Source organism: Poromitra crassiceps (assembly GCF_964638095.1).
Source record: "Poromitra crassiceps genome assembly, chromosome: 13".
NCBI classification, from domain to species: domain Eukaryota; kingdom Metazoa; phylum Chordata; class Actinopteri; order Beryciformes; family Melamphaidae; genus Poromitra; species Poromitra crassiceps.
Window position 1 is genome coordinate 43883286 of NC_139644.1, and position 13202 is coordinate 43896487.

General features: G+C 43.6%; 2 protein-coding genes and 1 pseudogene across 3 annotated transcripts; all 3 read right to left on the reverse strand.

The window, feature by feature from the left end:
* Nucleotides 1–234: 234 nt before the first annotated feature.
* On the reverse strand, nt 235–645 carry LOC310788171 (histone H3.2; the record flags this gene model as incomplete). Its single annotated transcript, XM_083649699.1, has 1 exon — nt 235–645. The coding sequence occupies one exon, from the start codon at nt 643–645 to the stop codon at nt 235–237; it is 411 nt and encodes a 136-aa protein (XP_083505825.1).
* A 1692-nt stretch (nt 646–2337) lies between these two features.
* LOC310788168 (histone H1 pseudogene) lies at nt 2338–3129 on the reverse strand (annotated as a pseudogene). Its single transcript has one exon. The product of its transcript is annotated as a histone H1 pseudogene (transcript).
* A 6171-nt stretch (nt 3130–9300) lies between these two features.
* On the reverse strand, nt 9301–9675 carry LOC310788134 (histone H2B 1/2; the record flags this gene model as incomplete). Its single annotated transcript, XM_083649644.1, has 1 exon — nt 9301–9675. One exon carries the CDS (start codon nt 9673–9675, stop codon nt 9301–9303), a length of 375 nt encoding a protein of 124 aa, XP_083505770.1.
* Between the last annotated feature and the right edge of the window lie 3527 nt (nt 9676–13202).

The following is a 13202-nucleotide window of genomic DNA, read 5'->3' on the forward strand; positions in this document are numbered from 1 at the left end:
GAACGACGGGATCAAATATTCATGATAGGCCCATTAGGCATCCAGGAAATGAATGAGGGGGGGCACCCTTTCCAAGGAAACTGAAAAACATTTGACTTATTAATGCTCAATATGCACCATCTCCCGCCCATCTAATAAGAGTTTATTTTTATGTAATAGTACAACTTTAACTCTTAGTGATTATGGAGGTGGCTCTTAAAAGAGCCTTTGTGTTGATGGATGTATCTGGGTCATTTAAGCGCGCTCTCCGCGGATGCGGCGGGCCAGCTGGATGTCTTTGGGCATGATGGTGACCCTCTTGGCGTGGATGGCGCACAGGTTGGTGTCCTCAAACAGGCCGACCAGGTAAGCCTCGCTGGCCTCCTGCAGAGCCATGACAGCGGAGCTCTGGAAGCGCAGGTCGGTCTTGAAGTCCTGAGCGATCTCTCTGACCAGGCGCTGGAAGGGCAACTTGCGGATCAGCAGCTCGGTGGATTTCTGGTAGCGACGGATCTCTCTGAGCGCCACGGTACCGGGCCGGTAACGGTGAGGCTTCTTGACGCCGCCGGTGGCCGGGGCGCTCTTACGGGCAGCCTTGGTGGCGAGCTGCTTCCTGGGGGCTTTGCCTCCGGTGGATTTACGGGCGGTCTGCTTGGTTCTGGCCATGGTAACAGCTCTTCCTTCTATGCGAGAGAGAAGTTAGAAAATGTGTTTCTCCGCAGTGGATGTCGGCTTTATAAAGGCAACGCCGGGGCGCTGCTACACGCTGATTGGCCTGCCCGAGGCCGGGGAGGAGCAACAGAACAAACTAAAGCACAAAGCCCTCCTCCACAGCAGCTGCGTCTATGGCGGCAGAAAGGCTTTTACTATTTCAATCACTTTTCACTCATGTGGAAAAGATAACCAGCAAAATCACGATAAAAGACAAAACAAAAAAAAGATACGATTAACACACCACAAACAAGCTAATAGTTAAATTAACAGTCTAGAAAACACGTTTTGTGGAGTGAGGAATGAAAATCAAAATAATTTATATTTTCTTCAAAATACTACTACTAGCTACTAATTATTAATAATAATAATAGTAATAATGTTACATACGATGCTTATGCACGTTAGCATCAAAAGCCAAGTCTATGGTTGGTTTATCCATAATAATGTATATAAAAACAAAGTCCATATTGAATAATTTAATCATATTTATAAAAATCAGGAGTCCAGAGGATTTAAAAAGGACCAAACTGGTCCTGGAAAATACTGGTCTCTTGACTTGACACTCACACTATGCAATGAAACATTGACAAGGTTTTAAAATGTGTATACAAAACAGTCACATTGAATCATGAGTCATCCTTAACTCATTAAGTGCCATAGACGACCTAACTCGTCTTACATAATCCAGCGCTTAAGTGCCAAGGACGGACTAACTCGTCTTACATAAACATTTTTTTTTTTTGACGGTGGGACATCAATCAACCCCTTTTACATCTTCGAGATAACTATTTGGAGCAAGAGCATGTGTGTAATCTATTTTACCGACCACTAAGTGGCGACAGAGACCGAGAGAAGTCACAGCCACGGGACCCAAAAGCCACAAAAGCAGCCGCCTCCCGCGGAAATGGCTTGGCGATTTTACAGTCAGAAGCCCGGACACACACACACAGAACGGACAGAGATCCCTTCCCCCCAGAGCCGCGCAGCAACGCGCGAACACACACACACACACACACACACACACACACACACACCGCGGAAGCAAGCCATTCAAGGAAATGGCGACGCGATTTTACAGTAATCCATTTCAGACTCGTCTTGCCCGACAGGCAGACAGGCAGGCAGGCAGCAGCAACGCGCTTCTGACACGCCCGCTGTTAGAGCCAGGAGGAAGGAGGAGAAGACACACGGAGGGAGGAGTTTGAATGAGAGGGGTGTTTCCTGTTGTTATGGAGGAAATTACTGTTCAAAACTATTGTTTAGAATGTCTGACGGTCTTACTGATGCCAAAAATGAATGGTTAAAGTGACTGTTTCACAAAAAGCCATTTATCTCTGAATAAATTTCCAGACGCTGAAACCATGCTGTACTCAACGGCTAATATCTACATAACTACTAACTCTGCAAACTAACTCTTTTAGACAGAGAAAGCACACATTCTATTAGTTATTTTTAGATGATTGGTGTTCATGAATTCTTAACAGAAAAGAATCCTCGGCTCTTCTAAAATGAGCCAGAATCGTCAAAAACACCCCTGGCACAACTTACCTACAGGAATGAAAACATGGCTGGCATTCAATGTGTTAATTTGTATCATTTAAAATCCAACAGATTGTCAAATGAAGTGGCATGATGTGATGTGTGTTAAACCTGCCACATCAGTCTCATATAATTAAGTCATAATAACAGTAATCATAATAAGATGCTCTTTGATGAAGGTTGTGGGTGGCTCTTAAAAGAGCCTTTTTGTGGATAAGTCAAGCCAGCAGTTTACTTCTTCTTGGGGGCAGCTTTCTTAGCTGCTTTGGGCTTGGCAGCCTTCTTTGCTGGAGATTTCTTGGCAGGAGCAGCGGGCTTCTTGACCGCCTTCTTGGGACTCTTGGTCGCCTTCTTGGGGCTCTTGGCTGGGCTCTTTGCTGCTTTCTTGGGCGCTGCAGCGGGCTTCTTAGCCTTCTTGGGGGATTTCTTGGCGGCTACTGGCTTCTTAGCTGCAGCCTTCTTCTTGGGGCTCTTGGCGGGTTTCTTGGCAGCGGGCTTCTTGGCTTTAGGAGCGGCTTTCTTAGCCGCGGACTTCTTCTCCTTTTCAGCCTTGGGGACCTTGAAGGAGCCAGACGCCCCGGTGCCCTTTACCTGCAGCAGAGCGCCTTTTTCCACCAGCTTCTTGATGGCGATCTTGACGCGGGCATTATTCTTCTCCACGTCGTAGCCTCCTGCAGCCAGGCTCTTCTTGACGGCAGCCAGAGACACGCCGCTCCGCTCCTTGGAGGCGGACACAGCTTTGAGGATGAGCTCACCGACGCTGGGGCCGGCCTTCTTCGGCTTCACCGCCGCCTTCTTCTTGGTTGCTTTGGCCGCTTTTGCCGGGGCGGCAGCGGCGGGTGCAGCTGGAGCGACTTCTGCCATTCTTCTTGTCTAGTCTGTTGTGCTTCACAAAGATCTACAGAATCTGACTGGACTGTCTGTCCATGCAGAGCAAGAGGCGGGACTTATACACAGCATGAGGACCGTGTAGACTCAACACACACAGCCTCTCTCTGCCCTGCTGAAATGTGGCGACACTTGTGTTTTCTCTCTCACATTTTAGCGATAAAAGACGCAGATCGAAGCAGTTTTGAAGCATAAATGTTATTGGACATGTTAGAAAACTTGTTTCCTTTCGGAATGAAGTCATTTTCAGCAACGAGGAGACTTTATTTTTATTCAGGGAAGCTTCAAACCTCTCCAATACACCGTCACAGTATTCACCTCACAGTGGGATTTCCTCACATTTCGACCCATAAAATAGTTTAATATGCTTTACATTCCAGACGACACTAGTTTTACAATAAGCAGATATGTCTGACGAGGGAATACAAGTCAAAGTGCTGTTGTGCTGTGATTAGTTTTGTTCTAATCGTCAGATGTTTTGGTGTTGGTAAACACACTGATGCTGGCGGGGACTAGGCTATACAGCAACCCAGTGTGCAAGTCAAATGTCTCCACAGGCACAGTGGGGGCATGTGAGCAGTATACATCATCTTGTATTATTACAGAAATAAACACAATAGAGGGTCAAACAATATTTCCCTTCATTCAAAGACTGATAGGATCTGATCCCAGACCAGCAGAACAGCCTGTGACTATGGAGACCATAAACTACAACAGTGCTACAATCACCCAACCAACCAAAATAAAATAAAATAGAATAAAATAGAATAAAATAGAATAAAATAAACATGTAACATGTAGGAAACATGTAGGAAAAGTAGAAAAAAGAAGAACGCTGCTTGGCTTAAAAATGTGTGATCAAAGTGGAGAGGTGCTAATTCGGAGGTGGGGTTCTTGACCATGAAAAATAGAAAAGTAGCTGGGCAGTGGGCCCTACTACAAAAACCAAAGGCACTCAGTCTCCAAGTTAAAGAATGGCTTGACCCAACGCGTGTCGGCAGTACCGTGCCGACACGCGTTGGGTCAAGCCATTCTTAAAATAAAGGCTTTTTAACTTGGAGACTGAGTGCCTTTGGTTTTTGTAGTAGGGCCCACTGCCCAGATACTTTTCTATTTTTCACTCATCTTTCATGTGTTTGACAAGAACAATGATAGTATGCACCTTAAAATGTACAGTTTTCTTTTCTCCCTTTTTTATAATACCAACACACAAAAACAAACAACCTCAGACAAAAACAAAACAAACAAACAAAACACACACTCACACACACACACACACGCACGCACGCACACACACACACACACACACACACACACACACACACACACACACACACACACACACACACACACACACACACACACACACACACACACACACCAGCATTACAGGTTGGTGGGGGTGCTTGTAAGATAAAGAATAATAACAAATAAATTGTATGCATGATCTAGCTGGGAGAATCACCTGTCGCCCCTAACCTCGTCAAGGTAAGCAAGAAACGGGTCCTGAACAACCACACATCTCTTGAGTGAGTTGGTCCTCAGGAACCTGAGTCTCTCCATCCGTATAACCGAGACCAAGTCCGACAACCACAGCTGAAAAGAGGGTGGAGAGGGGCAGGGCCGTAGCCAGGGTTCCAAAATAGGGGAGGTCCAGCGGGCGCCGCCGAATTTTTTTTTAGGTTTTTTTCCCCCCTTTTTAAGGCATATTTAGAGTAATATATCATTTTAAATCAACATTAGGATTATACTGTTGTGATGTCATTATTCAGTATATTCTAGGGGTGTCACAATATATCGTCCCACGAAATTTCGCGATAGTAAAACGTCACGATATGTATCGTTGAGATGAAATCTCATATCGTGAAAAAAAAAAAAAAAAAAAATTTTTTTTTTTTTTTTCAAAAATAGACAAAGAAACGTCTTTGTTTGTTGAAGTTCAATGTGTGGAAAGTAGTTCAGTTGAACAAGTCTCTGAAGAGACACATGAGAAGTTATACAGGAGAGAAACCATTCAATTGAGTTTCTGGCAAAACTGTTTACTTGACAGGAAAAACTGAAGATGCATAAAAAATAGACTAAGAAAAGTCTTGTTGTTTGAGTTTGAAGAAAAACTGAAGAGGCATAATGAGAATTTATACTGCTGAGAAACCTTTTAGTTCAAAGTAAATCTAAGTGACGGTGTAACTCATTCTATTTCAAGATAAGCCTTATATCCAATCTCATGTTTTTTCTAGTTGTTATTGTAATAACAATTTCCCACAACAGCATGTTTTGTATTTGTGCATTTCAAATAAAATACTACTTTTCCAGTCATATATTGTCATTATTCAAGTTTAAAAAAATATTGTTAAAATCGTATCGTATCGTATCGTTATCGTGAACCCAGTATCGTGATACGTATCGTATCGTGAACTGAGTGTATCGTGACACCCCTAGTATATTCTCTTTCATGTCACCACCTGCTCAGCTCTCCTGTCAACATAATTGTAACTAACAAACACAAACTGTTTTAGCCAAATTCATATCAAAATGACACCTACAAACACAGGTACACAACCCAAGCCGTACACAACACACAAAGTCATCATCGATAATAAAAAAAACATACAGAGGGACATTTATTTATTCCTGATAGGAACGATTGAAAAATAAAATAAAATATATTATGTTGTTTTTAACTTTACACCACCTCTTTTTGTTACTTATTGGGTCATGAAACTGAAACCATGCATATAGCCCCCTGCATACCTGACTTCGGGAGCTTGGCAATTGGCATCATGCATGATTAGCCAGTAGCATCCCAACGTGTCACACAGGTAACATTACTTAAGAGACAGACTAGACACTTACTTTCTTGGTTGTTGCTAAAAAATCTGTCAGTGTCACTCACTGTCTGTCGTTCACTCGCTCACTGTCTCGCAGGTCGCTCACCTTCAATTATCTCGCCAGGCAGACAGACAGTCATCACTCACCACCATGCTGCTGCTCTCTCGGAATCAAGTTACCGCGGACGCGGCGTCAGATGACTTCCTGCCTGACCTGCCTTTCGTTTCAAAATAAAAGCGATCCCGTGTTTTTCATGCTTTTCCATGCAGATTGTTTTATAAAAAAAAAAAAAAAAAAATTTTTTTTTTTTTTTCTCTGAAATATTAGGGGAGGTCCGGACCTCCCCGTGCTCATAGCTAGCTACGGCCCTGGAGAGGGGGACTTCCATTCCTGCAGAATGTTTTTCTTGGCAACCATTGTCCCCTGTATCAGAGATTGTTGTACAGCTTGTAGGGAAGTCCAAAGAGGACTCCGAGCAGCCAAAGATGGCGAGTTCTGCCTCCTGGGACAACATGTGTAACCCAAATTCTAATTGATCTCCAAACAACTGGTGTTTCATAAAACCACAGAAAGAGGTTGAAGTGGTTTAAAAGGTAGTTTTACACACAATGAAAAAACAAAAACAATAACAGCAATAATAATAATAACAATAATAGCAACAACAACAATAAGAATAATATACAAATCATAATCATAATAATCTTGCCACCCTGTAATTGGAGACGGAATGTACGACAGTGTATTTCAACTTTATTCACAACATTTCGACTTTAAAGCAGCTACGAGCAACTTTTTCGATTGTTATTAAACAGTATAAATTTAATATCAATGCATCACATCTTACCTCTAATAGTCGACGAGACCAAAGCCGTGTGGATCAGAGATTGCTCCCTTTAGATGATTATTAAGTCTGTGTCTGTCTAAACTTGCGTCAATAGGGGGCTCTCTCTCTCTCTCTCTTACCGCTCCATCTGGGCCCTTCTTGATCTAACTTCGTTCTCTCTCTTTCACCCCAAAAAAAAAAAAAAAAAAAAAAAAAAAAAAAAACTAACCTTAACTTGTACCACTAACCTAAACTTGTACCACTGTTCCTTCAGAAGTTGTAGTTATCACAGACTGTGCTCCATAGTAGATTGCTCTATTGCTGACAAAAATGTGTTATTGTAAGTCGCTTTGGATAAAAGCGTCTGCCAAATGACGTAATGTAATGTAATGTACCGCCGGACCGTCTAAACCCGGAAGTGAAACGCGGAAGTGAAACCCGGAAGTGAAACGCAGCTGCCTGCCTACGCCGTTCGCGCTGCCTAGCAACGCAGCATAAACAATGTGAATGCCACGCATACTCTCGCGAACATCTCTCGTTATATTCTAACAGGTTTTTTGGAAGTTATTTTGTGGTTATGGCCGAAGTGGCTGCTGCAAACCGTTTCATTTCACTTCCTGATTTTCCCTGGCCACAGACAGACTAACACTGGCCGATTCACTCGCGCTTCAAGCGAGACTACTCTGCGTTGGTCTCGTCGACTATTAGAGGTAAGATGTGATGCATTGATATTAAATTTATACTGTTTAATAACAATCGAAAAAGTTGCTCGTAGCTGCTTTAATCTCAACATTTGTCAGAACCTGCGGTCTGTGGTATTCAGCTGCCACAATATGGAATTCTGGACAAATTCATATCTAGGGTACATAAAAAAAACACACAAACAGATTTGCATCTGAGAGACCAAATCTCATCATATGGGGGTCCATTGCCCCAATGTGAACTAAATTAGGGCTCTTTAACTCATTAAGTGCCATAGACGACCTAACTCGTCTTACATAATCCAGCGCTTAAGTGCCAAGGACGAGCTAACTCGTCTTACATAAACATTTTTTTTTTTTGACGGTGGGACATCAATCAACCCCTTTTACATCTTCGAGATAACTATTTGGAGCAAGAGCATGTGTGTAATCTATTTTACCGACCACTAAGTGGCGACAGAGACCGAGAGAAGCCACAGCCACGGGACCCAAAAGCCACGGGACCAAAAGCAGCCGCCCGCGGAAATGGCTTGGCGATTTTACAGTCAGAAGCGAGACACACACACAGAACGGACAGAGATCCCTTCCCCCCAGAGCCGCGGAGCAACGCGCGAACACACACACACACACACACACACACACACACACACACACACACACACACACACACACACACACACCGCGGGAGCAAGCCATTCAAGGAAATGGCGACGCGATTTTACAGTAATCCATTTCAGACTCGTCTTGCCCGACAGGCAGACAGGCAGGCAGGCAGCAGCAACGCGCTTCTGACACGCCCGCTGTTAGAGCCAGGAGGAAGGAGGAGAAGACACACGGAGGGAGGAGTTTGAATGAGAGGGGTGTTTCCTGTTGTTATGGAGGAAATTACTGTTCAAAACTATTGTTTAGAATGTCTGACGGTCTTACTGATGCCAAAAATGAATGGTTAAAGTGACTGTTTCACAAAAAGCCATTTATCTCTGAATAAATTTCCAGACGCTGAAACCATGCTGTACTCAACGGCTAATATCTACATAACTACTAACTCTGCAAACTAACTCTTTTAGACAGAGAAAGCACACATTCTATTAGTTATTTTTAGATGATTGGTGTTCATGAATTCTTAACAGAAAAGAATCCTCGGCTGTTCTAAAATGAGCCAGAATCGTCAAAAACACCCCTGGCACAACTTACCTACAGGAATGAAAACATGGCTGGCATTCAATGTGTTAATATGAAAAAGGTTGGGAATGATTTACAGCAACACAATGCCATTTCCTTACTTTTATTTCCATTTATGATTATAGTGGCTTTTATTGATAGCATTACCACATGGCCATCTTGGTAGGAAAATGACAGGTGATTAACAGGTCAAGTGACACAAACAGCCAATGAGCTGTGTGTATTGTAGCACCATATGGTAGGAAAATGCTTGTGACATCATGGGAATAGGCTTGGAGTTGTGAGGAGCCAGGAAAGGGTACAGGGGGAGTAGGGGAGTTACTATCTTGAAATCCCAGTCTTTGGTTCATTGTGACGTCAGGTTGCACCAGACTTTGTGCATTTGAGAAAAAAAAGCAGGTTTGAACCTATAGAGTGCTGAAAATCATTACTGGTACAATGGTAACAGTTTGGTCTCAAATGTGGACATTTTGTCCAGCATTCTTCACACAGCACCCCAAAAGTCATATTGGTTAAAAGCTGAATCTGTTTTGGGGTTTAGTCCTGCTTAGGGAAAAATATTTTTCAAAAAGTATAGGAGCTCTTTGTGGAAGTAGTGTGTGGCCCTTAAAAGGGCCTTTGTGTTGGTGGTGAAGCTCTAGCGGTTTACTTGGAGCTGGTGTATTTGGTGACGGCCTTGGTGCCCTCGGACACGGCGTGCTTGGCCAGCTCACCGGGAAGCAGGAGACGCACGGCGGTCTGGATCTCCCTGGAGGTGATGGTGGAGCGCTTGTTGTAGTGAGCCAGGCGAGACGCCTCACCGGCGATGCGCTCAAAGATGTCGTTGACAAAGGAGTTCATGATGCCCATGGCCTTGGAGGAGATGCCGGTGTCGGGATGGACCTGCTTCAGCACCTTGTACACGTAGATGGCGTAGCTCTCCTTCCTGGTCTTTCTGCGCTTCTTGCCACCTTTGGCGGCGGTCTTGGTCACGGCTTTCTTGGAGCCCTTTTTGGGTGCTGGCTTAGCTGGTTCAGGCATGGTGGCTTCTCGGTACTTCACAGCAGAGACTGAAGTCCGCTTAACAGAGACCCTCAATTTATAGGCAGCTCATGCAAATAGCACTACGCGGTTCCCCGCCTGCGATAGGTTGAGTCTTGTCTCGTCACTCCTAGGGGGAAGGCTTACTGGAACTGCATTTTTACTGACACTAACTGGCAGAGAGCATGGCTTTCACCACATAGATTCTGGATCAATAATAAGATTAAAGAGGTACACATCAAAATCAAAAAAATTTGTACAGTATGTATCCAACAAACTTTTAGACGTAGATAACAAATGTAATTTTTGCAGTGTTGACCCTGAATCTTTTGTTCATTTATTTTACCATTGTTTACACTCACTTGCGTTCTGGACTCGAATGCAGGATTACATTCTAAGCAAAACTAAATAACATCACGATTGAACATGTCATTACCTACTTTGAACATGAGAATAGTGTAATTGACTACATTGTTAACCTGTGGGTTGTATGGTAAATTTCATATACATAAAGCCAGAGTGTTAAAATCTTCCCCCAATTTCATAAGGTTTAATTTTGATTTGAGTTTGATTTGAGTTTAATGATGGCCAATAATGGCCAAAGGCCACGATGGTGCACTTCTACACCTCCATTGTTGAGTCCATCCTCACCTCCTCCATCACCATCTGGTATGCTGCTGCCACTCTCAAAGACATTGGCAGACTTCAACGCATCATCCGCTGCGCTGAGAGGATAATCGGATGCAACCTGCCATCCCTCAGGACCTGCATGCAGCCAGGACACTGAAGCAGTCTCGCAAAATCATGGCCGACCCCTCCCACCCACTAATATTCAGAGTCTGTTAAACACACACAAAAATAATCTAAAGAATAAACATGTAGACGCAATTAGAAATGAAAACGGGCAAGTCATTAAGGAAGAGAAGGAGAAAAGAGAGGCGGTTAGGTCTCTGTGAAAACATGTACAAGAAAGTAAACATAAACCAAGCAAAGCTGAGTGAATTTCTGGATCCCAGGGTTTTACCAGAGGACAATTTAAACCCACTAGGTGGAGAAATCACGGAAGAGGAAGTAAGGCAAGTCATCTTAAAACTAAACAAGGGCAAATCACCAGGTCCAGATGGCCTCCCTGTTGAATTTTACCAAGCATGTGTGTCTGAGTTAGCAGACTTCTTAGCCTCTGTGTATAACGAAGGGATCCAGAAAGGCACTCTACACAACTCCTTCTATCATGGAGTGATATCACTCATCTTTAAAAAGGGTGACGCACAGGACATTGATAATTGGAGACATATAACATTAATGAATATTGATTATAAGATACTTGCTAAAATAGTTATGAATAGATTAAATGACACCCTAGAAAGAATAATTGAAAAAGAGCAGACCTGTGCTATAAAGGGAAGACTAATGTGGGATAATCTGGGGATATTTAGAGACATAATTAACACGTTCACTGCCATTGACGAGATATCTCGGCTTACAGAATCCAACGGTTCACTGCCAATGACGAGTTATCTCGGCTTAAAAAAAAAAAAAAAAAATTTGACGGTGGGACGTGGATCAACGTCCACGTCTCCTATAAAAATATTGGAGTCAGCGAACGTGTACAACCCATTCCACGGACCCACTAAGTGGTGACAGTGCTCTCCACACTAGGAAAAGCAGAGCCAAAACTGTAGGGTAACGCCATTCTCTACTGTAAAATGGATTGGCGAAAATGCTTTCACTTTCGCGCATTATCGCGCTGGGAGCTGGCGGTGGGGGATTCCAAAAATAGACTGGGTGGAAAACACACTTTGAAACACGCAGCATAAAGCCTAGAATCGCACAAAGCTTCATCAAAGCTCTCAAACCCAAGAAACAAGTGAGCCCTATCCACACTCGCTGCCAGGGAGGGAGGCTGCTCAAACTCGCAGCAGCAGCAGCAGCAGCAGAACACTCGCTTGTGACGAACGCTGCTGAAAGCCACCAGACACGCCCACGGAGGGAGGAGTTTGAAGGAGAGGGCGTTCAGAACTATATTGTTTAGATGTCTGATCTCTCACTGATGCCAAAAATAAATGGTTAAAGTGACTGTTCTGCCTGTTTGATTGAATTTCACAAAACTGCGATTATCTCAGCTTTCACTCTCAGACGCTGAATGTGTGTGTGTGTGTGTGTGTGTGTGTGTGTGTGTGTGTGTGTACACACGGAGTGTGGCATTTTGGATTCATCAACACAAGCAGGAAAGACTAATATAATAATACTCTCAAGCATTGCAGATGATATACTGTTGTGTAAGTTATCTGCAATATTCTCAAGGAAAAAGTTTGAACTGGTGAAGGAAAACATGGACGCCTCTTTGTGTGCCCCCCCCTCCCCCTCCCCCTCCCCCCACCTACTTTATCCTGTTGGATAACAAAGACATACTCTGAAATTGTAGGCCTCTTACTATTATTCTATATCTATAGGCTATATATCTAGAAATATATAGATATATATGTCTATCGATATATAGAGATACATTGAGATATATAGATAGGCTATAGGCTAGATATACACATATATACACGGGCACACACACGCACGCACAAACGAACAACCAGACACACAAAGTACGCTACTGTTTGGATCAATACATACCTCCATTGGGTCTGGGACATACTCCACTCTTGGTACAGCATTCCTCTTCAAAGTAGTACGCGTTCTTTTCTTGGTGGTGTCTCGAGTCCAGAATGGCCCACGGTAATCCTCAGGAGTAAAATGTGCACTGCAGACGCGGAGGTCGGCTTTGACCAGCTCTGCGTGCGTTGTGTTTGGGTCCTTCTGGAGGACGACTAACCATAATTTCGCGATGTCCATATTATGTAATGGAAGTCTGTGGAAGCTGAGTTGTGTCCGCCTCATCTTGTTGGTGCAATTGGGATATGCACAAAATCGAACCATGTTGGAAGATTTCTACAACTATTCGCAAAAAACGTGTGGAGCTATTCTTTGGTGTGTATCCTGATCAAACGCGCGGGGGTACTGTGAGGTGAAGCGGTGAGTTCAGGTAGGCTATTCCCAAGCTGGGAGTAAAGTATCGCGGGACTTCACGAGACTTGAGGAGACTTGGTGACCGAGATCACGTTTGATGTTATTTGGTCCCTGGGAGAAAGCAGGAAATAGCCTGGGGGGAAATATTACTCTGATGGATGTTGACTGATCAGATTACGGCGATATGTGGCGAAAACGGGAAGAAAAATAGCTATTTAGATGCAGGAAATACAGGCTTCCACTTGGCCCCAAATCAACTCCATTTTACGACTGACTTGGACGATATTGATCTCAAAACAACGCTAGGACGCCCAGAAACGCCGCAGACATCGCTAGGTGAGTGGCCAAATCTTAATTTATGCCAGGAAATGGCTCCAGGTTCAAAAAAAACGAAATTCTCCTTTAAGGTCTTTACACACCGAGCACGTTTTTTTCGTGCGATTAATTTGCACGTCAATAATATTTTCCGAACCTATATCAGTCAATGCAACCGTGCATACCAACGGCGA